Below are 26310 nucleotides of genomic sequence, written 5' to 3'. Positions count from 1 at the left end.
TTCCTCCTCCCTCTCCTTCCTCCTCCCTCTCTTTCCTCCTCCCTCTCTTTCCTCCTCCCTCTCTTTCCTCCTCCCTCTCTCTCCTCTTCACTCTCTCTCCTCCTCCCTCCCTATTATCCTCCCTCCCTATTATCCTCCCTCTCTTTCCTCCTCCCTGTCTCTCCTCCTCCCTCCCTCTCCTCCTCCCTCTCTTTCCTCCTCCCCTCTCTCTCCTCCTCCCCCTCTCTCCTCCTCCCCCTCTCTCTCCTCCTCCCCCTCCCTCTCTCTCCTCCTCCCTCTCTTTCCTCCTCCCTCTCTCTCCTCCTGCTTCTCCCCCTCCCTCCATGTCTCATAATTTCAGTTCCTGTCTCTGTGTAGTGATGGTTCTGCAGGCCAGCAGGAAGCCAGCGGAGGTGAATAGCTGTGTTCCACTAGAGATCCAGGACAGGACCAGAGACCAGCCAAACAGGATCTGGACCCCCTCCATATTGACCCCCATCTGCTCAGCCAGACACAGAGCCTCCTGGAAGACTGCAGCAGAGTAGGCCATGTACACACTCACCCCTGTTAGTGAGGACAGAGCTGGAGGGGAGGGAGGGGGAGGGAGGGAGGGGAGGGAGGGAGGGGAAAGGTGTTTAGGTGTGGATAAAATACCAAATGGAGACACAGGGACAAACTGACCACTAGGGAGACACAGGGACATACTGACCACTAGGGAGACACAGGGACAAACTGACCACTAGGGAGACACAGGGACAAACTGACCACTAGGGAGACACAGGGACATACTGACCACTAGGGAGACACAGGGACAAACTGACCACTAGGGAGACACAGGGACATACTGACCACTAGGGAGACACAGGGACAAACTGACCACTAGGGAGACACAGGGACAAACTTTACTGACCAAAACACCATACTGACCACTAGGAGACACAGGGACATACTGACCACTAGGGACACAGGGACAAACTGACCACTAGGGAGACACAGGGACATACTGACCACTAGGGAGACACAGGGACAAACTGACCACTAGGGAGACACAGGGACAAACTGACCACTAGGGAGACACAGGGACAACTGACCACTAGGGAGACACACATACTGACCACTAGGGAGACACAGGGACAAACTGACCACTAGGGAGACACAGGGACATACTGACCACTAGGGAGACACAGGGACATGACCACTAGGGAGACACAGGGACATACTGACCACTGGGAGACACAGGGACAAACTGACCACTAGGGAGACACAGGGACAAACTGACCACTAGGGAGACACAGGGACATACTGACCACTAGGGAGACACAGGGACATACTGACCACTAGGGAGACACAGGGACAAACTGACCACTAGGGAGACACAGGGACATACTGACCACTAGGGAGACACAGGGACAAACTGACCACTAGGGAGACACAGGGACAAACTGACCACTAGGGAGACACAGGGACATACTGACCACTAGGGAGACACAGGGACAAACTGACCACTAGGGAGACACAGGGACATACTGACCACTAGGGAGACACAGGGACAAACTGACCACTAGGGAGACACAGGGACAAACTGACCACTAGGGAGACACAGGGACATACTGACCACTAGGGAGACACAGGGACATACTGACCACTAGGGAGACACAGGGACATACTGACCACTAGGGACAAGGGACATACTGACCACTAGGGAGACACAGGGACACACTGACCACTAGGGAGACACAGGGACATACTGACCACTAGGGAGACACAGGGACAAACTGACCACTAGGGACATACTGACACTAGGGGGACAAACTGACCACTAGGGAGACACAGGGACAAACTGAGACCACTAGGGAGACACAGGGACAAACTGACCACTAGGGAGACACAGGGACATACTGACCACTGACCACTAGGGAGACACAGGGACATACTGACCACTAGGGAGACACAGGGACATACTGACCACTAGGGAGACACAGGGACAAACTGACCACTAGGGAGACACAGGGACATACTGACCACTAGGGAGACACAGGGACAAACTGACCACTAGGGGAGACACAGGGACATACTGACCACTAGGGAGACACAGGGACAAACTGACCACTAGGGAGACACAGGGACAAACTGACCACTAGGGAGACACAGGGACATAGGAGACACAGGACATACTGACCACTAGGGAGACACAGGGACAAACTGACCACTAGGGAGACACAGGGACACTAGGGACACAGGGACATACTGACTAGGGAGACACAGGGACATACTGACTGGGACCACTAGGGAGACACAGGGACATACTGACCACTAGGGAGACACAGGGACAAACTGGGAGACCACATACTGACAGGGGAGACACAGGGACATACTGACCACTAGGGAGACACAGGGACAAACTGACCACTAGGGAGACACAGGGACAAACTGACCACTAGGGAGACACAGGGACATACTGACCACTAGGGAGACACTGACCACTAGGGAGACATACTGACCACTAGGGACAAACTGACCACAGGGACAAACTGACCACTAGGGAGACACAGGGACATACTGACCACTAGGGAGACACAGGGACAAACTGACCACTAGGGAGACACAGGGACATACTGACACTAGGGACATACTGACCACTAGGGAGACACAGGGACAAACTGACCACTAGGGAGACACAGGGACAAACTGACCACTAGGGAGACACAGGGACATACTGACCACTAGGGAGACACAGGGACATACTGACCACTAGGGAGACACAGGGACATACTGACCACTAGGGAGACACAGGGACAAACTGACCACTAGGGAGACACAGGGACATACTGACCACTAGGGAGACACAGGGACAAACTGACCACTAGGGAGACACAGGGACATACTGACCACTAGGGAGACACAGGGACAAACTGACCACTAGGGAGACACAGGGACATACTGACCACTAGGGAGACACAGGGACATACTGACCACTAGGGAGACACAGGGACATACTGACCACTAGGGAGACACAGGGACATACTACTGACCACTAGGGAGACACAAACTGGGACACAGGGACAAACTGACCACTAGGGACACAGGGACATACTGACCACTAGAGGTTTTCTGCGACCACTAGGGACACAGGGACATACTGACCACTAGGGAGACACAGGGACATACTGACCACTAGGGAGACACAGGGACATACTGACCACTAGGGAGACACAGGGACCACTAGGGAGACACAGGGACACACTGACCACTAGGGAGACACAGGGACAAACTGACTGAGACCACTAGGGAGACACAGGGACATACCACTAGGGAGACACATACTGACCACTAGGGAGGGACAAACTGACCACTAGGGAGACACATACTGACCACTAGGGAGACACAGGGACAAACTGACCACTAGGGAGACACATACTGACCACTAGGGAGACACAGGGACATACTGACCACTAGGGAGACACAGGGACATACTGACCACTAGGGAGACACAGGGACATACCCACTAGGGAGACACAGGGACATGACCACTAGGGAGACACAGGGACATAGACCACTAGGGAGACACAGGGACATGGTTAGAGTGGGTTAGAGTGTAGGCAGCAGGTAGCCTAGTGGTTAGAGTGTAGAGGCTGCAGGTAGCCTAGTGGTTAGAGGTGTAGCCTAGGGTTAGAGTGTTGGGCCTGGCAGGTGGTGGTTAGAGTGTAGAGGTGGCAGGAAGCGTAGTGGTTAGAGTGTTGGGTGGCAGGTAGCCTAGTGGTTAGAGTGTAGAGGTGGCAGGTAGCCTAGTGGTTAGAGTGTAGAGGCAGCAGGTAGCCTAGTGGTTAGAGTGTAGAGGCTGCAGGTAGCCTAGTGGTTAGAGTGTAGAGGCAGCAGGTAGCATAATGGTTAGAGTGTAGAGGCTGCAGGTAGCCAAATGGTTAGAGTGTAGAAGTGGCAGGTAGCCTAATGGTTAGAGTGTTGGGTGGCAGGTAGCCTAGTGGTTAGAGTGTAGAGGTGGCAGGGTAGCCTAGTGGTTAGAGTGTAGAGGTGGCAGGGTAGCCTAGTGGTTAGAGTGTAGAGGTGGCAGGTAGCCTAGTGGTTAGAGTGTAGAGGTGGCAGGTAGCCTAGTGGTTAGAGTGTAAAGGTGGCAGGTAGCCTAGTGGTTAGAGTGTAGAGGTGGCAGGGTAGCCTAGTGGTTAGAGTGTAAAGGTGGCAGGTAGCCTAGTGGTTAGAGTGTAAAGGTGGCAGGTAGCCTAGTGGTTAGAGTGTTGGGTGGCAGGTAGCCTAGTGGTTAGAGTGTAGAGGTGGCAGGTAGCCTAGTGGTTAGAGTGTAGAGGTGGCAGGTAGCCTAGTGGTTAGAGTGTAGAGGCAGCAGGTAGCCTAGTGGTTAAAGTGTAGAGGCTGCAGGTAGCCTAGTGGTTAGAGTGTAGAGGTGGCAGGTAGCCTAATGGTTAGAGTGTAGAGGCAGCAGGTAGCCTAGTGGTTAGAGTGTAGAGGTGGCAGGTAGCCTAATGGTTAGAGTGTAGAGGTGGCAGGTAGCCTAGTGGTTAGAGTGTAGAGGTGGCAGGTGGCCTAGTGGTTAGAGTGTAGAGGCAGCAGGTAGCCTAATGGTTAGAGTGTAGAGGTAGCCTGCAGCAGGTAGCCTAGTGGTTAGAGTGTAGCCTAGTGGTTAGAGTTGGCAGGGTAGCCTAGTGGTTAGAGTGTAGAGGTGGCAGGGTAGCCTAGTGGTTAGAGTGTAGAGGTGGCAGGGTAGCCTAGTGGTTAGAGTGTAGAGTTGGCAGGGTAGCCTAGTGGTTAGAGTGTAGAGGCAGCAGGTAGCCTAGTGGTTCGAGTCAAGAGGTTGCAGGGTAGCCTAGTGGTTAGAGTGTAGAGGTGGCAGGTAGCCTAGTGGTTAGAGTGTAGAGGCGGCAGGGTAGCCTAGTGGTTAGAGTGTAGAGGTGGTAGGTAGCCTAGTGGTTAGAGTGTAGAGGAGGCAGGGTAGCCTAGTGGTTAGAGTGTAGAGGAGGCAGGTAGCCTAGTGGTTAGAGTGTAGAGGAGGCAGGGTAGCCTAGTGGTTAGGTGTAGAGGTGGCAGGGTAGCCTAGTGGTTAGAGTGTAGAGGTGGCAGGTAGCCTAGTGGTTAGAGTGTAGAGGTGGCAGGGTAGCCTAGTGGTTAGAGTGTAGAGGTGGCAGGGTAGTCTAGTGGTTAGAGTGTAGAGGTGGCAGGGTAGCCTAGTGGTTAGAGTGTAGAGTTGGCAGGTAGCCTAGTGGTTAGAGTGTAGAGGTGGCATGGTAGCCTAGTGGTTAGAGTGTAGAGGTGGCAGGGTAGCATTAGTAGGTAAGCTCTGGAGGTAAGGGTGTAGGTTATAGGTGTAGGGTATAGGGTGTAGGGTTTAGGGTATAGGGTATAGAGTGTAGGGTGTAGGGTTTAGGGTATAGGGTATAGGGTATAGAGTGTAGAGTGTAGGGTATAGGGTATAGGGTATAAAGTATAGGGTATAGAGTGGCGGTATAGGGTATAGGGTGTTGGTGTAGGGTGTAGGGTATAGGGTATAAAGTATAGGGTATAGAGTGGCGGTATAGGGTATAGGGTGTTGGTGTAGGGTGTAGGGTATAGGGTATAGAGTTTAAGGTATAGAGTATAGGGTGTAGAGTTTAAGGCATAGGGTGTAGAGATGAAGGTATAGGGTGTAGAATGTTGGGTATAGGGTATAGGGAATAGGGTATAGGGTATAGAATTTAAGGTATAGGGTATAAAGTATAGGGTATATGTTGTAGAGTATAAGGATAGGGTATAGGGTGTAGGGTATAAGGTATAGGGTATAGGGTATACGGTGTAGGGTATAGGGTATAAGGTATCTTGTATAGGGTGTAGGGTATAAGGTATCTTGTATAGGGTATAGGGTGTAGCGTATAAGGTATAGGGTGTAAGGTATAGGGTATAGGGTGCTTACCTCCCAGTAGTAACAGTACACCAGTCATCAGCAGTAGTAGGTAAGCTCTGGCCAGCAGGCCGATGAACCCCATCAGTCCCCCAACAACCATGATGATCATGCTGAGAGGAAGCAACACCATGAATGTCCCGTGCATATCTGAGAGAGGGGGAGGGGAGGGAGAGAGTGAATACATAAATATGCTATGATGCACTCTCTTGAGAGAGAGAGCGTGAGAGAGAGAGAGAGGGAGAGAGGGAGAGAGGGAGAGAGAGAGAGCGTGAGAGAGGGAGCGAGAGGGAGAGAGGAGAGAGAGAGAGAGAGAGAGAGAGAGAGAGAGAGAGAGGGAGAGAGGGAGAGAGGTGAGAGCATGAGAGAGAGGGTGAGGGAGAGAGAGGGAGAGAGGTAGAGGGAGAGAGAGGGAGAGAGGGAGAGAGAGAGGTATAAGAGAGAGAGCGGAGGGAGGGAGAGGGAGAGAGAGTAAGGAGAGAGTCATCAGAGGAGTAGGAGAGGGAGAGGAGAGGAAGAGAGAGAAGAGAGATGAGAGAGAGAGAGAGAGAGAGAGGGAGAGAGGGTCCCGAGCATATCTGAGAGAGAGGGGAGAGAGAGAGGAGAGAGATATGCTATGAGAGAGAGAGAGAGAGTGAGAGAGAGAGGTGAGAGAGAGGTCGAGAGAGAGAGGAGAGAGGGAGAGAGAGAGCGTGAGAGAGGAGAGTGAGAGAGAGAGAGAGAGAGAGAGAGAGAGAGAGAGAGAGAGAGAGAGAGAGAGAGAGAGAGAGAGAGAGAGAGAGAGAGAGAGAGAGAGAGAGAGAGAGAGAGGGAGAGAAGGGAAGCGGCCCGACCTTCCATAACAAAGCCATCCCCTACAGAGAGATGAACCTGGAGAAGAGTCCCTAAGCAAGCTGGTCCTGGGGCTCTGTTCACAAACACAAATATACACCACAGAGCCCCAGGACAGCAGCACAATTAGACCCGACCAAATCATGAGAAAACAAAAGATAATTACTTGACTCATTGGAAAGAATGAACAAAAAAAACAGAGCAAACTAGAATGCTATTTGGCCTACACAGAGAGTACACAGTGGCAGAATTTGTGACTGGCCCCCCACAGAGAGTACACAGTGGCAGAATACCTGACCACTGTGACTGGCCCTCACAGAGAGTACACAGTGGCAGAATACCTGACCACTGTGACTGACCCCAGAGAGTACACAGCGGCAGAATACCTGACCACTGTGACTGGCCCTCACAGAGAGTACACAGTGGCAGAATACCTGACCACTGTGACTGAACACAAAGTACACAGTGGCAGAATACCTGACCACTGTGACTGGCCCTACACAGAGAGTACACAGCGGCAGAATACCTGACCACTGTGACTGGCCCTACACAGAGAGTACACAGCGGCAGAATACCTGACCACTGTGACTGGCCCTACACAGAGAGTACACAGCGGCAGAATACCTGACCACTGTGACTGGCCCTACACAGAGAGTACACAGTGGCAGAATACCTGACCACTGTGACTGGCCCTACACAGAGAGTACACAGTGGCAGAATACCTGACCACTGTGACTGGCCCTACACAGAGAGTACACAGTGGCAGAATACCTGACCACTGTGACTGACCCAAACTTAAGGAAAGCTTTGACTATGTACAGACTCAGTGAGCACAGCCTTGCTACTGAGAAAGGCTGCCGTAGGCAGACATGATGAGGTGGAAACTGAGCTGCACTTCCTAACCTCCTGTCCAATGTATGAAAACTTTAGAGACACATTATTGAAGGGAGACTTGATGACACACGCTCACAGGCATGCCGAATCTCCTTCCCTCCTTCCTCTCTGTCTGTCTATCCCCAAGGGCTTTACACAAATTAACATCTATTCTGTCTCATTCTGACAATGTCACTACCCAGACACACACACACACACACAGCAGGGATGCTTATCTGTCCCAGTACCGTGGGGTCTAATCTCATCTAGAAACCTGGGCTTGTGTTGCTGTGGTTATGTTTGTTTGATTAGATACTGATTAATTCTACAGTACCTGTTTGTGTTTCTGAGGTCAAATCATTGTCTGTGTAACTACGTGTGTGGGAGTATGAGTGTGTGTGTACTGTATCATTACTAACGATTAACTGGACTCAATCAACCCCCGTCTGTTGCTCACCTCTCTGTGTCTCTCTCTCTCTGTGTCTCTCTCTCTCTGTGTCTCTCTCTCTCTGTGTCTCTCTCTCTCTGTGTCTCTCTCTCTCTGTGTCTCTGTGTCTCTTTCTCTGTGTCTCTCTCTCTCTCTGTGTCTCTCTCTCTCTGTGTCTCTGTGTCTCTCTCTCTCTGTGTCTCTCTCTCTCTCTCTCTCTCTCTCTCTCTCTCTCTCTCTCTCTCTCTCTCTCTCTCTCTCTCTCTCTCTCTCTCTCTCTCTCTCTCTCTCTCTCTCCTCTCTCTCTCTCTCTCTCTCTCTCCCATGGGGACAGCCAAATAAACCCTTTAGGTTGTAGATAACACCTTGCTTTCTAAGTATCATTTGCATGCCTTGTAGATCAGCGAGCAATAATTATAAAGTCATTTCATCCACTTTACATCGATTGTAAACCCCACAGTCCACCCTCCCCTTTCAGCCCACAGTCCACACTTCCCTTTCAGCCCACAGTCCACCCTTCCCTTTCAGCCCCCTCCCCTTTCAGTCCACAGTCCACCCTCCCCTTTCAGCCTACAGTCCACCCTCCCTCTTCAGCCTACAGTCCACCCTCCCTCTTCATAGTAGTGATGTTACTGCTGAGGGTTCCTGAAGTAGTGATGTTACTGCTGAGGGTTCCTGAAGTAGTGATGTTACTGCTGAGGGTTCCTGAAGTAGTGATGTTACTGCTGAGGGTTCCTGAAGTAGTGATGTTACAGCTGAGGGACCCTGAAGTAGTGATGTTACAGCTGAGGGTTCCTGAAGTAGTGATGTTACTGCTGAGGGTTCCTGAAGTAGTGATGTTACTGCTGAGGGACTCTGAAGTAGTGATGTTACTGCTGAGGACCCTGAAGTAGTGATGTTACAGCTGAGGTGATGTTAAGGCTGAGGACCCTGAAGTAGTGATGTTACTGCTGAGGGTTCCTGAAGTAGTGATGTTACTGCTGAGGACTCTGAAGTAGTGATGTTACAGCTGAGGGTTCCTGAAGTAGTGATGTTACTGCTGAGGGGCCCTGAAGTAGTGATGTTACTGCTGAGGGCCCTGAAGTAGTGATGTTACAGCTGAGGGGCCCTGAAGTAGTGATGTTACTGCTGAGGGTTCCTGAAGTAGTGATGTTACTGCTGAGGGTTCCTGAAGTAGTGATGTTACAGCTGAGGGGCCCTGAAGTAGTGATGTTACTGCTGAGGGTTCCTGAAGTAGTGATGTTACTGCTGAGGACTCTGAAGTAGTGATGTTACAGCTGAGGGACCCTGAAGTAGTGATGTTACTGCTGAGGGCCCTGAAGTAGTGACGTTACGTGTTAAATACTGCAGTTCCCGGAGCGTTGAAATCTCCAAGCAGCGAACTTCAAAAGCAGTATTCCGATGCGTGTATCACTTTATCACAATTACGTCGTCAACGATGTCCGAAGCTTCGTTTGAGCACGTTCTTTTTCAAACCATGTGTTGCAACAACAACAAAAATGTGAGATCCAACTGATTTCCTACAGGTTCCGGTGCTTTCTTTGATGACGTTGCTTTCAAACATCGACCTTTTACTGGTTATCGTACTTATCCACCTAGTTAGGGTTTTGCACATGTAATTACACCTGACTGGTAGCTAAGCAGGTAGAGCAGCTAACTGTGGAACATTCAAGAACGTTTGGGTGTGAGGTTGAATCCCATTGAAGGCACACTATTTAGAAAATAGTTATGTGAAACTACACTGCACTGTTCAAATAATGTGTTGTGTTTAGTATAAGCTTCAGTCTAAATCATCCTAAATAATGTGTTGTGTTTAGTATAAGCTTCAGTCTAAATCATCCTAAATAATGTGTTGTGTTAGTGGTCCTTCTGTAGCTCAGTTGGTAGAGCATGGCGCTTGTAATGCCAGGGTAGTGGGTTCGATTCCCGGGACCACCCATACGTAGAATGTATGCACACATGACTGTAAGTCGCTTTGGATAAAAGCGTCTGCTAAATGGCATATATTATTATTATTATATTATAGTATAAGCTTCAGTCTAAATCATCCTAAATAATGTGTTGTGTTTAGTATAAGCTTCAGTCTAAATCATCCTAAATAATGTGTTGTATTTAGTATAAGCTTCAGTCTAAATCATCCTAAATAATGTGTTGTATTTAGTATAAGCTTCAGTCTAAATCATCCTAAATAATGTGTTGTGTTTAGTATAAGCTTCAGTCTAAATCATCCTAAATAATGTGTTGTATTTAGTATAAGCTTCAGTCTAAATCATCCTAAATAATGTGTTGTGTTTAGTATAAGCTTCAGTCTAAATCATCCTAAATAATGTGTTGTGTTTAGTATAAGCTTCAGTCTAAATCATCCTAAATAATGTGTTGTATTTAGTATAAGCTTCAGTCTAAATCATCCTAAATAATGTGTTGTATTTAGTATAAGCTTCAGTCTAAATCATCCTAAATAATGTGTTGTATTTAGTATAAGCTTCAGTCTAAATCATCCTAAATAATGTGTTGTGTTTAGTATAAGCTTCAGTCTAAATCATCCTAAATAATGTGTTGTATTTAGTATAAGCTTCAGTCTAAATCATCCTAAATAATGTGTTGTATTTAGTATAAGCTTCAGTCTAAATCATCCTAAATAATGTGTTGTATTTAGTATAAGCTTCAGTCTAAATCATCCTAAATAATGTGTTGTATTTAGTATAAGCTTCAGTCTAAATCATCCTAAATAATGTGTTGTATTTAGTATAAGCTTCAGTCTAAATCATCCTAAATAATGTGTTGTGTTTAGTATAAGCTTCAGTCTAAATCATCCTAAATAATGTGTTGTGTTTAGTATAAGCTTCAGTCTAAATCATCCTAAATAATGTGTTGTGTTTAGTATAAGCTTCAGTCTAAATCATCCTAAATAATGTGTTGTATTTAGTATAAGCTTCAGTCTAAATCATCCTAAATAATGTGTTGTGTTTAGTATAAGCTTCAGTCTAAATCATCCTAAATAATGTGTTGTGTTTAGTATAAGCTTCAGTCTAAATCATCCTAAATAATGTGTTGTGTTTAGTATAAGCTTCAGTCTAAATCATCCTAAATAATGTGTTGTATTTAGTATAAGCTTCAGTCTAACAGTTTTTAACCATCGCTAGGACCCATTTCTCATCACTCTTTCATAACTCTTTGCACAACAGCAGTCTATGTGGACTAAAACTGCGGATCATTTTTCATTGTTTTGGCACAAAATGCATTCAATGACTACATCTTTCAAATGTCGTGAATTATTTTTTCACTCAGACACAACCACCACCGGAACTCTATGTACCTACAGGCCAATTTGCACGGTATCATACTCTTTTCAAAACTTTTCAAAACATAATAAGACAGCAATTTACTACGTTTCTACTTTAATGCCGTAGTGAATTATATTCCAAATCTAAAAAATGAAATACTATCAAAACAATTAGACCAACCACATCCATCTGACTCCCATTGTAGCTGAACACCCAGGTGTTGGTCTTTCAATGTCATTACCATCTATACAAAAGGAGACATCTTAGGAATAATGCTGTACTGTAATATAAACATGGACCCAGCCAGAGATAGAGAAGTGGCTGGGAGAGGGAGAGGAGTGGCTGGGAGAGGAAGAAGAGTGGCTGGGAGAGGAAGAAGAGTGGCTGGGAGAGGAAGAAGAGTGGTTGACAGAGGAAGAAGAGTGGCTGGGAGAGGAAGAAGAGTGGCTGACAGAGGAAGAAGAGTGGCTGGGAGAGGAAGAAGAGTGGCTGGGAGAGGAAGAAGAGTGGCTGACAGAGGAAGAAGAGTGGCTGACAGAGGAAGAAGAGTGGCTGACAGAGGAAGAAGAGTGGCTGACAGAGGAAGAAGAGTGGCTGGGAGAGGAAGAAGAGTGGCTGGGAGAGGAAGAAGAGTGGCTGGGAGAGGAAGAAGAGTGGCTGACAGAGGAAGAAGAGTGGCTGACAGAGGAAGAAGAGTGGCTGACAAAGGAAGAAGAGTGGCTGGGAGAGGAAGAAGAGTGGCTGACAGAGGAAGAAGAGTGGCTGGGAGTGGAAGAAGAGTGGCTGGGAGAGGAAGAAGGGTACGTATACGTGGTGGAAGAAGACTGAGAGGAAGATCAAGAGCTGTAGTCTCAGATGAGATTAGGGCTGATATTATTGATCCTGTAATAAATCATGGTCTATCAATGAGAGAGGCTGGTCTGAGAGTGCAGACAAATCTGCAACGCTCAACAGTGGCATCTATTGTGAGACATTTCCGGCAAAACACCAGGTAAGATGTGCATTCTGCATCTGACTGAACTGTACATTACAGAAGTCAATTGAGCCTCCAAACCCGCTTGTGTCTGATTGTTTTAGTATTTCTGCTGAGGTCCCAACGGTTACCTCCCACAGGAAGGAGAGGTAGGACTTCCACTGCTGTGCAGGAAACTACAATCGTTGATAAGGTCATCAGTAACGATGGCATAAAACTCACAGAAGATTCAGGACAGAGTGTTTGGGCAGACAACATTACATTTGGAAATATTCACAACGTAACCAGAACAACTATCTTTCTAGAGTCCTGAAACAACATCAAGTCAGGATGAAGCAGTTGTACACTGTCCCCTTTGAGAGGAACTCTGATTGAGTCAAGCAACTCAGGAACCACTATGTCCAGGTAAGATGACTATAAAATACAGAACTGGTTTTGAACAAAACCAAAACAGGGCAGAGGCACACGATGGCATATTGTTTAGGTATGATGTAAACTACCGTCATAGCCTAACTCTTATGTTGCCTTGGGGATTTATTTTAGAGAGTCATGGAGATTGAAACCAGGCAATCACCCCACATATTCATCTTTGTGGACGAGGCTGGTTTCAACTTGGCCAGAACACGACGGGGGGAAGGAATGTGATTGGGGAAGAAGAGTCACAGTGGATGTCCCGGGCCAGATGGGTGGATGTCCCGGGCCAGAGGGGGTGCCAACATCACAATCCTCTGTTGGATTGCTGTTACACAAACCACTAATTGGGCCATACAACACCGAGCGTCTCCGTACATTCCTGGAGGACCTCTATGAAAGGATTGGGCCGTACAACACCGAGCGTCTCCGTACATTCCTGGAGGACCTCTACGAAAGGGTTGGGCCATACAACACCGAGCGTCTCCGTACATTCCTGGAGGACCTCTACGAAAGGGTTGGGCCATACAACACCGAGCGTCTCCGTACATTCCTGGAGGACCTCTACGAAAGGATTGGGCCGTACAACACAGAGCGTCTCCGTACATTCCTGGAGGACCTCTACGAAAGGGTTGGGCCGTACAACACCGAGCGTCTCCGTACATTCCTGGAGGACCTCTACGAAAGGGTTGGGCCATACAACACCGAGCGTCTCCGTACATTCCTGGAGGACCTCTATGAAAGGATTGGGCCATACAACACTGAGCGTCTCCGTACATTCCTGGAGGACCTCTATGAAAGGATTGGGCCGTACAACACCGAGCGTCTCCTTACATTCCTGGAGGACCTCTATGAAAGGATTGGGCCGTACAACACCGAGCGTCTCCTTACATTCCTGGAGGACCTCTATGAAAGGATTGGGCCGTACAACACCGAGCGTCTCCTTACATTCCTGGAGGACCTCTATGAAAGGATTGGGCCGTACAACACCGAGCGTCTCCGTACATTCCTGGAGGACCTCTATGAAAGGGTTGGGCCGTACAACACCGAGCGTCTCCGTACATTCCTGGAGGACCTCTATGAAAGGATTGGGCCGTACAACACCGAGCGTCTCCTTACATTCCTTATCGACCTCTATGAAAGGATTGGGCCGTACAACACCGAGCGTCTCCTTACATTCCTGGAGGACCTCTATGAAAGGGTTGGGCCGTACAACACCGAGCATCTCCTTACATTCCTGGAGGACCTCTATGAAAGGATTGGGCCGTACAACACCGAGCGTCTCCTTACATTCCTTATCGACCTCTATGAAAGGATTGGGCCGTACAACACCGAGCGTCTCCAAACATTCCTGGAGGACCTCTATGAAAGGATTGGGCCGTACAACACCGAGCGTCTCCGTACATTCCTGGAGGACCTCTATGAAAGGGTTGGGCCGTACAACACCGAGCGTCTCCGTACATTCCTGGAGGACCTCTATGAAAGGATTGGGCCGTACAACACCGAGCGTCTCCGTACATTCCTGGAGGACCTCTATGAAAGGATTGGGCCGTACAACACCGAGCGTCTCCTTACATTCCTTATCGACCTCTATGAAAGGATTGGGCCGTACAACACCGAGCGTCTCCTTACATTCCTGGAGGACCTCTATGAAAGGGTTGGGCCGTACAACACCGAGCATCTCCTTACATTCCTGGAGGACCTCTATGAAAGGATTGGGCCGTACAACACCGAGCGTCTCCGTACATTCCTGGAGGACCTCTATGAAAGGGTTGGGCCGTACAACACCGAGCGTCTCCGTACATTCCTGGAGGACCTCTATGAAAGGATTGGGCCGTACAACACCGAGCGTCTCCGTACATTCCTTATCGACCTCTATGGGAGGGTTGTACCAGGTGAGGAAAGGGTCACAGTGAGGCGAAATCGGCCAAAGTTTTTAATTGTATGGAACAATGTGGCATTTCACCAGTCCCGTGCAGTCACAGGGCGGTATCCAGTCACAGGGCGGTATGCAGTCACAGAGCGGTATGCAGTCACAGAGCGGTATTCAGTCACAGAGCGGTATGCAGTCACAGAGTGGTATGCAGTCACAGAGCGGTATCCAGTCACAGAGCGGTATGCAGTCACAGAGCGGTATGCAGTCACAGGGCGGTATGCAGTCACAGGGCGGTATGCAGTCACAGGGCGGTATGAAGTCACAGGGAGGTATGCAGTCACAGGGCGGTATGAAGTCACAGAGCGGTATTCAGTCACAGGGCGGTATGCAGTCACAGGGCGGTATGCAGTCACAGGGCGGTATGCAGTCACAGAGCGGTATCCAGTCACAGAGCGGTATGCAGTCACAGGGAGGTATGCAGTCACAGAGCGGTATGCAGTCACAGGGCGGTATGAAGTCACAGGGCGGTATGAAGTCACAGGGAGGTATGCAGTCACAGAGCGGTATGAAGTCACAGAGCGGTATGCAGTCACAGGGCGGTATGCAGTCACAGGGCGGTATGCAGTCACAGGGCGGTATTCAGTCACAGGGCGGTATGCAGTCACAGAGTGGTATGCAGTCACAGGGCGGTATGAAGTCACAGGGCGGTATGCAGTCACAGGGCGGTATGCAGTCACAGAGCGGTATGCAGTCACAGAGCGGTATGCAGTCACAGGGCGGTATGAAGTCACAGGGCGGTATGCAGTCACAGGGCGGTATGCAGTCACAGAGCGGTATTCAGTCACAGAGCGGTATGCAGTCACAGGGAGGTATGCAGTCACAGGGAGGTATGCAGTCACAGGGCGGTATGCAGCCCATCCCAGGATGGTGTCACTTTTCCTCACGGAGCTGGAAGGTGAATGACCACCATCCACATGATCAAACCTATTAGGGCATTTAGCATCCTGTCTGATTTGTTCCTGTAACATAAACTGCAGTGAATTATAAACAGTAGAGAGGTTTCATTCTTGTTTGGAAAAGACATTTGACAAAAGAAAACATCGTTGTTAGTGGTGTTTAGGTCGGTGTTTTATTGAGTGACAACGTGTGCTTGTTGGGGGACAATCTTTGCCCGTGTGATGGAAGAATGTGCTGTTTTATTGAGTGACAACGTGTGCTTGTTGGGGGACAATCTTTGCCCGTGTGATGGAAGAATGTGCTGTTTTATTGAGTGACAACGTGTGCTTGCTGGGGGACAATCTTTGCCTGGAAGAATGTGCTGATTTGAGACGTGTGTGAAGAGGTTTGGTAGTTTTAGTGCATTTATGGATGTGAAATGAACTGCTGTTCCAAGCTGAAAGTCGGGTAGGAGAACAGTGTGAAGAGTTTTGAAAAAGTGACCTAAGTTTTGGGAAATGGGTCCGAGCGATTGTAAAAAAAACTTCTTTTTTTAAAAACTGTAATCATTCTAAATAATACCATAGATTCTGTTTTACAACCATAGTAAAGTTGAAGGCAACAAGGGAAGAGGGATGTAAAATGTGACTCTGTCATTTCCAACAGACTGTTGTCATGCAGGTGAATGAGGACCCAAAAGCGACTTGGCGAAAACAGAGTCTTTAATCCAGTAAAGTAAATTTACAATCATAAGACATAATTCCACTCGTAATGACGAGAACAGACTGGAGACTCGATCAAGAACTGCAGGTTGCCTCGGGAAGGCACTTGAACGTAGCAGACTCAGACACCTGCTCACCACGCAGCATCTGAGGGAAACACGACACGACAGGGCGATACACAGACACAGCACGGTGAACAATAGACAAGGATCCGACAGGGCAGAAACGGCAAACAAGGGGAGAAATAGGGACTCTAATCAGGGGGAAAGATAGGGAACAGGTGTGGGAAGACTAAATGATTGATTAGGGAATAGGAACAGCTGGGAGCAGGAACGGAGCGATAGAGAGAAGAGAGAGAGGGAGGAAGAGAGAAAGAGGGAACGAACCTAAAAGACCAGCAGGGGAAAACGAACAGAGGGAAAAGCAAAATGACAAGACAAAATAAGACAAAACATGACAGTACCCCCCCACTCACCGAGCGCCTCCTGGCGCTCTCGAGGAGGAACACTGGCGGCAACGGAGGAAATCATAGATCACAAACGGTCCAGCACGTCCCGAGAAAGAACCCAACTCCTCTCCTCAGGACCGTAACGAAAAACGATAAAAAAGGAAACTAGGGTACTACTCTAAAAAAAAAAAATGAGACACGGGTAGAGAACTGAAAGCTTTAGAGCAAACAGGACCAAACAGGCCAGGAGAGTAACAACTAGGGACAGACTGAGACACAGCAAGGGCAGGAACAAGAACAGGAGAGATGCGATGGCAGGGAACAGACTGAGACCCAGCAAGACCAGGAGCAGAAGCAGAAAAAAAATTACCAGACTTCTTCTGCGCGCAGTCTGAACACGCAGCCACGAAACGGCGCGTGTCACGCTCCTGAGTAGGCCACCAAAACCGCTGGCGAATAGAAGCAAGCGTACCCGAACGCCGGGATGGCCAGCTAACTTGGCAGAGTGAGCCCACTGAAGAACAGCCAGACGAGTAGAAACAGGAACGAAAAGAAGGTTACTAGGACAGCGCGCGCGACGCAGTGTGCGTGAGTGCTTGCTTAACCTGTCTTTCAATTCCCCAGACTGTCAACCCGACAACACGCCCAACAGGAAGGACCCCCTCGGGATCGGTAGAAGCCACAGCAGAACTAAAGAGACGGGATAAAGCATGAGGCTTGGTGTTCTTAGTACCCGGGCAATAAGAAATAACGAACTCGAAACGAGCGAAAAACAACGCCCAACGAGCATGACGCGCATTCAGTCGTTTGGCAGAACGGATGTACTCAAGGTTCCTTTGGTCAGTCCAAACGACAAAAGGAACGGTCGCCCCTCCAACCACTGTCGCCATTTGCCTAGGGCTAAACGGATGGCGAGCAGTTCGCGGTTAGCCACATCATAGTTACGTTCCGACGGTGACAGGCGATGAGAAAATACGCACAAGGGTGGACCCCATCGTCAGTATCGGAGCGCTGGGACAGAATGGCTCCCACGCCCACCCCGACGCGTCAACCTCAACAATAAACTGTTTAGTGACGTCAGGTGCAACAAGGATAGGAGCGGATGCAAAATGCTTCTTAAAGAGATCAGAACAACAATCATACGACCGGTGAGGAGGAAGGGAGTTGGTTCTGGACCGACTGAAGACCGTGCGCAGACCATGATATTCCTCCGGCACTCCTGTCAAATCACCAGGTTCCTCCTGAGAAGAGGGGACAGAACAAACAGGAGAAATAGCAGACATTAAACACTTCACATGACAAGAAACGTTCCAGGAAAGGATAGAATTACTAGACCAATCAAAAGAAGGATTATGACACACTAGCCAGGGATGACCCAAAACAACAGGTGTAAAAGCTGAACAAAAAATCAAAAAAGAAATGGTCTCACTATGGTTACCAGATACAGTGAGGGTTAAAGGTAGTGTTTCACATAATATACTGGGGAGAGGACTACCATCCAAGGCGAACATGACCGTGGGCTCCCTAACTGTCTGAGAGGAATGTCATGTTCCCGAGCCCAGGCTTCGTCCATAAAACAGCCCTCCGCCCCAGAGTCTATTAATGCACTGCAGGAAGCTGCCGATCCGGTCCAGCGTAGATGGACCGGTAAAGTAGTACAGGTACTTGACGGAGAGGACCGTCTAGTAGCGCTTATCAGTCGCCCTCCGCTTACTGATGAGCTCTGGCCTTTAACTGGACATGAAATGACAAAATGACCAGCGGAACCGCAATAGAGACAGAGGCGGTTGGTGATTCTCCGTTCCCTCTCCTTAGTCGAGATGCGAATACCCCCCCAGCTGCATGGGCTCAACACCTGAGTCAGTGGGGAAAGATGGTAGTGTCCGAGAGAGGGGAGACACAGTTAACGCGAGCTCTCTTCTATGAGCTCGGTGACGAAGATCTACCCGTCGTTCAATGCGAATAGCGAGTTCAATCAAAGAATCCACGCTGGATGGAACCTCCCGAGAGAGAATCTCATCCTTAACCTTAGCGTGGTCCCTCCAGAAAACGAGCGAGCAACGCCTGCTCGTTCCAGTTACTGGAGGCAGCAAGAGTGCGAAACTCTATAGAGTAATCCGTTATGGATCGATTACCTTGACATAGGGAAGACAGGGACCAAGAAGCTTCTTTCCCAAAAACTGAACGATCAAAAACTCTTATCATCTCCTCTTTAAAGTTCAGATAATTGTTAGTACACTCAGCGCTTGCCTCCCAGATAGCTGTGCCCCACTGCCGAGCCCGACCAGTAAGGGGTGATATGACGTAGGCAATCCGAGCTCTCTCTCTTGAGTATGTGTTGGGTTGGAGAGAGAACACTATATCACACTGGGTGAGAAAGGAGCGGCACTCAGTGGGCTGCCCAGAATAACATGGTGGGTTATTAACCCTAGGTTCCGGAGGCTCGGAAGACCCGGAAGTAGCTGGTGGCACGAGACGAAGACTCTGATACTGTCCTGAGAGGTCGGAGACCTGAGCGGCCAGGGTCTCAACGGCATGCCGAGCAGCAGACAATTCCTGCTCGTGTCTGCCGAGCATCGCTCCCTGGAACTCGAGAGTAGAGTAGAGAGAATCCATAGTCGCTGGGTCCATACTTGGTCGGATCCTTCTGTTATGCAGGTGAATGAGGACCCAAAAGCGACTTGGCGAAAACAGAGTCTTTAATCCAGTAAAGTAAAAATACAATCAAAAAACACAATTTCCACTCGTAATGACGAGAACAGACTGGAGACTCGATCAAGAACTGCAGGTTGCCTCGGGAAGGCACTTGAACGTAGCAGACTCAGACACCTGCTCACCACGCAGCATCTGAGGGAAACACGACACGACAGGGCGATACACAGACACAGCACGGTGAACAATAGACAAGGATCCGACAGGGCAGAAACGGCAAACAAGGGGAGAAATAGGGACTCTAATCAGGGGGAAAGATAGGGAACAGGTGTGGGAAGACTAAATGATTGATTAGGGGAATAGGAACAGCTGGGAGCAGGAACGGAGCGATAGAGAGAAGAGAGAGAGGGAGGAAGAGAGAAAGAGGGGAACGAACCTAAAAAGACCAGCAGGGGGAAAACGAACAGAGGGAAAAGCAAAATGACAAGACAAAATAAGACAAAACATGACAACTGTAGGCTAAAGACAACCATTTACCACTCTGCACCACAGAGTTAGGATGAATGACAAAAACAACTCTTGATTATCACACGCTGCTATTTGCTGCTGACTCGCAGACGTCCCTAATGTGCATCGGGGACGGATAACGAACCTCTGAAATAGCAAAGCTATTTGAATGGAAATACTTCAGGAAGCTTGATTTCCTCCACAACCACCCTGGAGAGATAATTGAGAACCATTGATTGAGACATCAGTTCTCAATAGACACAAGACCAAACAATATGTGGAGTCTTTCACAAGAGACACCATCACTGGAAACACATGGAAATGGCATCACACCACAGATCAGACCGACTGGAATGACGTCACACCACTGATCAGACCTACTGGAATGACATCACACCACAGATCAGACCTACTGGAATGACGTCACACCACAGATCAGACCGGCTGGAATGACGTCACACCACAGATCAGACCGACTGGAATGACATGTAATGACATCACACCACAGATCAGACCGACTGGAATGACGTCACACCACAGATCAGACCGACTGGAATGACATCACACCACAGATCAGACCGACTGGAATGACGTCACACCACAGATCAGACCGACTGGAATGACATCACACCACAGATCAGACCGACTGGAATGACGTCACACCACAGATCAGACCGACTGGAATGACATCACACCACAGATCAGACCGACTGGAATGACATCACACCACAGATCAGACCGACTGGAATGACATGTAATGACATCACACCACAGATCAGACCGACTGGAATGACATCACACCACAGATCAGACCGACTGGAATGACATCACACCACAGATCAGACCGACTGGAATGACATCACACCACAGATCAGACCGACTGGAATGACATCACACCACAGATCAGACCGACTGGAATGACGTCACACCACAGATCAGACCGACTGGAATGACATCACACCACAGATCAGACCGACTGGAATGACGTCACACCACAGATCAGACCGACTGGAATGACATCACACCACAGATCAGACCGACTGGAATGACATCACACCACAGATCAGACCGACTGGAATGACGTCACACCACAGATCAGACCGACTGGAATGACGTCACACCACAGATCAGACCGACTGGAATGACATCACACCACACCGCCTTCACTCATAAAACCATCACATTTTTTTGCACCAATATGTTTACATCCCTGTTAGTGAGCATTTCTCCTTTACCAAAATAATCAATCTACCTTACAGGTGTGGCATATCAAGAAGTTGATTAAACATAATCACAGGTGCACCTTGTGCTGGGGGAAATAAACGGCCACTCTAAAATGTGCAGTTTTGTCACACAACACAATGCCACTGATGTCTCAAGTTTTGAGGGAGCGTGAAATTGGCATGCTGAATGTAGAAATGTCCACCAGAGCCGTTTTAGAGAATTTGGCACTACGTCCAAAGTATAGATATAGGGTATAGGATGTAGGGTATAGGGTGCTTACCTGCCAGTAGTAGCAGTACACCAGTTATCAGAAGTAGTAGGTAAGCTCTGGTGGTAAGAGTGTATAGGGTATAAGGTATAGGGTATAGGATGTAGGGTATAGGGTGCTTACCTGCCAGTAGTAGCAGTACACCAGTTATCAGAAGTAGTAGGTAAGCTCTGGTGGTAAGAGTGTATAGGGTATACGGTATAGGGTATAGGATGTAGGGTATAGGGTGCTTACCTGCCAGTAGTAGCAGTACACCAGTATCAGCAGTAGTAAAATGTGTGTGTGTGTGTGTGTGTGTGTGTGTGTGTGTGTGTGTGTGTGTGTGTGTGTGTGTGTGTGTGTGTGTGTGTGTGTGTGTGTGTGTGTGTGTGAGTGTGAGTGTGTGAGTGTGAGAGAGAGAGAGAGACTTGTACCCCAGCTGGAATTGTACAAGAATTTCATTTGGGAATTGTCCAATTCCATTTGGGCTAGCAAGTTAAATGATATGTAATGAGGTGATGTACAACATGATTAGATGTTGCGTGCAATTTCAATGTTGTTTGCTTGAGATAATCACACAGCTCACTGAGTCCATGTTGCTTGATACAGGTGTTTTCTACCTCACAGAACTCCCACTCAGCATACTAGCTCCCACTCAGCATACTAGCTTCCACTCAGCATACTAGCTTCCACTCAGCATACTAGCTCCCTGCCCTCCCACTCAGCATACTAGCTTCCACTCAGCATACTAGCTTCCACTCAGCATACTAGCTTCCACTCAGCATACTAGCTTCCACTCAGCATACTAGCTTCCACTCAGCATACTAGCTCCCACTCAGCATACTAGCTTCCACTCAGCATACTAGCTTCCACTCAGCATACTAGCTTCCACTCAGCATACTAGCTCCCTGCCCTCCCACTCAGCATACTAGCTCCCTGCCCTCCCACTCAGCATACTAGCTCCCTGCCCTCCCACTCAGCATACTAGCTCCCTGCCCTCCCACTCAGCATACTAGCTCCCCACCCACTCAACATACTAGCTCCCCGCCCACTCAGCATACTAGCTCCCCACCCACACAGCATACTAACTCCCCACCCACTCAGCATACTAGCTCCGCGCCCACTCAGCATACTAGCTCCCCGCCCACTCAGCATACTAGCTCCCCGCCCACTCAGCATACTAGCTCCCCACTCACTCAGCATACTAGCTCCCCGCCCACTCAGCATACTAGCTCCCCGCCCACTCAGCATACTAGCTCCCCGCCCACTCAGCATACTAGCTCCCTGCCCACTCAGCATACTAGCTCCCCGCCCACTCAGCATACTAGCTCCCCGCCCACTCAGCATACTAGCTCCCCGCCCAGTCAGCATACTAGCTCCCCTCCCGTCCCACTCAGCATACTAGCTACCCGCCCACTCAGCATACTAGCTCCCCTCCCACTCAGCATACTAGCTCCCCGCCCACTCAGCATACTAGCTCCCCGCCCACTCAGCATACTAGCTCCCCGCCCACTCAGCATACTAGCTCCCCGCCCACTCAGCATACTAGCTCCCCTCCCACTCAGCATACTAGCTCCCCGCCCACTCAGCATACTAGCTCCCCTCCCGTCCCACTCAGCATACTAGCTCCCCACTCACTCAGTCTGTGTTTTCAGACTTCCTGGTAATTTTTTCTTTCTATTCTGAGCATTTATCGCAGGGGGGATTATTAAGGGTAATGTGTCTGTCACTCAAAAGGCTATTTTACATGGGAATTAGAATGACTTTGAAGGGCAATTTTTAATGCTGAGTGCCAAGCAGAGGGGCATCAGGTTCCTTACAAAACTAGTGGTTAAGTGTTTTGGCCACAGAGCCTGAGTGACCAGTACCTGTTCAATGATGCACCTGTGGTCCTGGTAAACATAAGCTGGTAATCAGCCCTAGACTGGCACCAATCAGCATCCTTTGTCTCTCAGTGGGAGAACTCTGATCCCAAACAGCTGCTGCATATCACACAGATAACGTCCTCCTCTACCTACGCAATATACACGCACACACATAAATGCATGCACCCACACACACACACACACACACTCACACACACACACACACACACACACACACACACACACACACACACACACACACACACACACACACACACACACACACACACACACACACACACACACAGAACAATAAATTGAAGATATGTGCTCAGCAGGAAATCATAGTCTAGTTATACAACCATTCCCTCCTTCCTCCATCCAGTAACATGGTGGGGGGAGGAGCTGGTGGGGGGAGGAGCTGGTGGGGGAGGAGCTGGTGGGGGAGGAGCTGGTGGGGGAGGAGCTGGTGGGGGAGGAGCTGGCTCCAATGGTAAATAAAGCTGTGTTTGCTGAGAGACTTACTGTGTAACCTGCATTTACCCCATGGGTGACAGCATCTGACCACACAATCAATGGGGAGGAAGAGAGCTGAGGGAGAGGTTGAGCACTGGAGGGATTGTGTGTGTGTGTGTGTGTGTGTGTGTGTGTGTGTGTGTGTGTGTGTGTGTGTGTGTGTGTGTGTGTGTGTGTGTGTGTGTGTGTGTGTGTGTGTGTGTGTGTGTGTGTGTGTGTGTGTGTGTGTGTGTGTGTGTGTGTGTGTGTGTGTGTGTGTGTGTGTGTGTGTGTGTGTGTGTGAGTGAGTGAGTGAGTGAGTGAGTGAGTGAGTGGTGAGTGAGTGAGTGAGTGAGTGAGTGAGTGAGTGAGTGAGTGAGTGAGTGAGTGAGTGAGAGTGAGTGGTGAGTGAGTGAGTGAGTGAGTGAGTGGTGAGTGAGTGAGTGAGTGAGTGAGTGAGTGAGTGTGTGAGTGAGTGTGTGTGTGTGTGTGTGTGTGTGTGTGTGTGTGTGTGTGTGTGTGTGTGTGTGTGTGTGTGTGTGTGTGTGTGTGTGTGTGTGTGTGTGTGTGTGTGTGTGTGTGAGAGGGAGTTCAATGTTGGATAAATTAACCAGCATGGTCTGATAACCAGGTTATTGCAGGACTATAATTAAAAGGGGAAGGAGGAGGGGGACTGATTCTAACTCAGATCAATGAGATGCATGTTTGCCCTTCCATTCTGTCCAGATAGACTACATCCAGAATGCTTACCTCTCCATTCTGTCCAGATAGACTACATCCAGAATGCTTACCCCTCCATTCTGTCCAGATAGACTACATCCAGAATGCTTTCCTCTCCATTCTGTCCAGATAGACTACATCCAGAATGCTTACCCCTCCATTCTGTCCAGATAGACTAGATCCAGAATGCTTACCCCTCCATTCTGTCCAGATAGACTACATCCAGAATGCTTTCCTCTCCATTCTGTCCAGATAGACTACATCCAGAATGCTTTCCTCTCCATTCTGTCCAGATAGACTACATCCAGAATGCTTTCCTCTCCATTCTGTCCAGATAGACTACATCCAGAATGCTTACCCCTCCATTCTGTCCAGATAGACTACATCCAGAATGCTTTCCTCTCCATTCTGTCCAGATAGACTACATCCAGAATGCTTACCTCTTCATTCTGTCCAGATAGACTACATCCAGAATGCTTACCTCTCCATTCTGTCCAGATAGACTACATCCAGAATGCTTTCCTCTCCATTCTGTCCAGATAGACTACATCCAGAATGCTTACCCCTCCATCCTTTCAAAATCACATGAAATCACATTTTATTAGTCACATGCGCCAAGTACAACAGGTGTAGAACGTACAGTGAAATGCTTACTTACGAGCCCCTAACCAACAATGTAGTTTTAAAAAGTATGGATAAGAATAAGAAATAAAAGCAGCAAGTAATTAAAGAGCAGCAGTAAAATAACAATAGAAAGACTATATACAGGGGGGTACCGGTACAGAGTCAATGTGCGGGGGCACCTGTGGGTTGAGGTAATATGTACATGTAGGTGGAGTTATTAAAGTGACAATGCATAGATGATAACAACAGAGAGTAGCAGCGGTGTAAAGAGGGGAGGGGGGCAATGCAAATAGTCTGGGTAGCCTTGTGATTAGGTGTTCAGGAGTCTAATGGCTTGGGGGTAGAAGCTGTTTTGAAGCCTCTTGGACCTAGACTTGGTGCTCCCGGTACAGCTTGCCGTGTGGTAGCAGAGAGAACAGTCTATGTCTAAGGTGGCTAGAGTCTTTGACATTTTTTAGGGCCTTCCTCTGACCCTCCATCATGTCCAGACAGCCTTAGACTACATCCTATTGACTACATAGAGCACGTCTCCATTGAGTTAGTAGAGTGGAGAGGCTAACCATCCCCCCGGTATTTCCACCTGCTTTCGTCCACCCAGTCCAAAGCTTGTTGACTAACGTGCCGACCAAGGGGTAGATGAATCAACTCATTCCTAACAAAGCTTGTTGACTAATGTACTGACCAAGGGGTAGATGAATCAACTCATTCCTAACAAAGCTTGTTGACTAATGTACTGACCAAGGGGTAGATGAATCAACTCATTCCTAACAAAGCTTGTTGACTAATGTACTGACCAAGGGGTAGATGGATCAACTCATTCCTAACAAAGCTTGTTGACTAACGTACTGACCAAGGGGTAGATGAATCAACTCATTCCTAACAAAGCTTGTTGACTAATGTACTGACCAAGGGGTAGATGAATCAACTCATTCCTAACAAAGCTTGTTGACTAACGTACCAACCAAGGGGTAGATGAATCAACTCATTCCTAACAAAGCTTGTTGACTAATGTACTGACCAAGGGGTAGATGAATCAACTCATTCCTAACAAAGCTTGTTGACTAAAAATGTGATCATATTACTCCAGTGCTAGCCTCTCTACACTGGCTTCCTGTCAAAGCAAGGGCTGATTTCAAGGTTTTACTGCTAACCTACAAAGCATTACATGGGCTTGCTCCTACCTACCTCTCTGATTTGGTCCTGCCGTAAATACCTACACGTACGCTACGGTCACAAGACGCAGGCCTCCTAATTGTCCCTAGAATTTCTAAGCAAACAGCTGGAGGCAGGGCTTTCTCCTATAGAGCTCCATTT

At 48.7% G+C, this 26310-nt stretch overlaps 1 protein-coding gene across 3 annotated transcripts in view; it reads right to left on the bottom strand.

Moving 5' to 3' along the window:
* Positions 1-276: 276 nt before the first annotated feature.
* LOC124025146 (transmembrane protein 114-like) overlaps positions 277-26310 on the bottom strand; it is a 44072-nt gene continuing 18038 nt past the window's right edge. For all 3 annotated transcript variants that reach the window (XM_046338810.1, XM_046338809.1, XM_046338811.1), the window contains 2 exons: positions 5894-6031; positions 277-561 (listed from right to left, as the gene is read on the bottom strand). In XM_046338810.1, coding sequence (XP_046194766.1) covers positions 329-561; positions 5894-6031 — 371 coding nt within the window. In that variant the 3' untranslated portion in view covers positions 277-328. The remainder of the gene's footprint in view (positions 562-5893; positions 6032-26310) is intronic.

Source organism: Oncorhynchus gorbuscha, unplaced genomic scaffold, assembly GCF_021184085.1.
Source record: "Oncorhynchus gorbuscha isolate QuinsamMale2020 ecotype Even-year unplaced genomic scaffold, OgorEven_v1.0 Un_scaffold_2201, whole genome shotgun sequence".
Taxonomy (NCBI): Eukaryota; Metazoa; Chordata; class Actinopteri; order Salmoniformes; family Salmonidae; genus Oncorhynchus; species Oncorhynchus gorbuscha.
The sequence above is the reverse complement of the archived record's forward strand: the minus strand, read 5'-3'. Positions and strand labels throughout refer to the sequence as shown.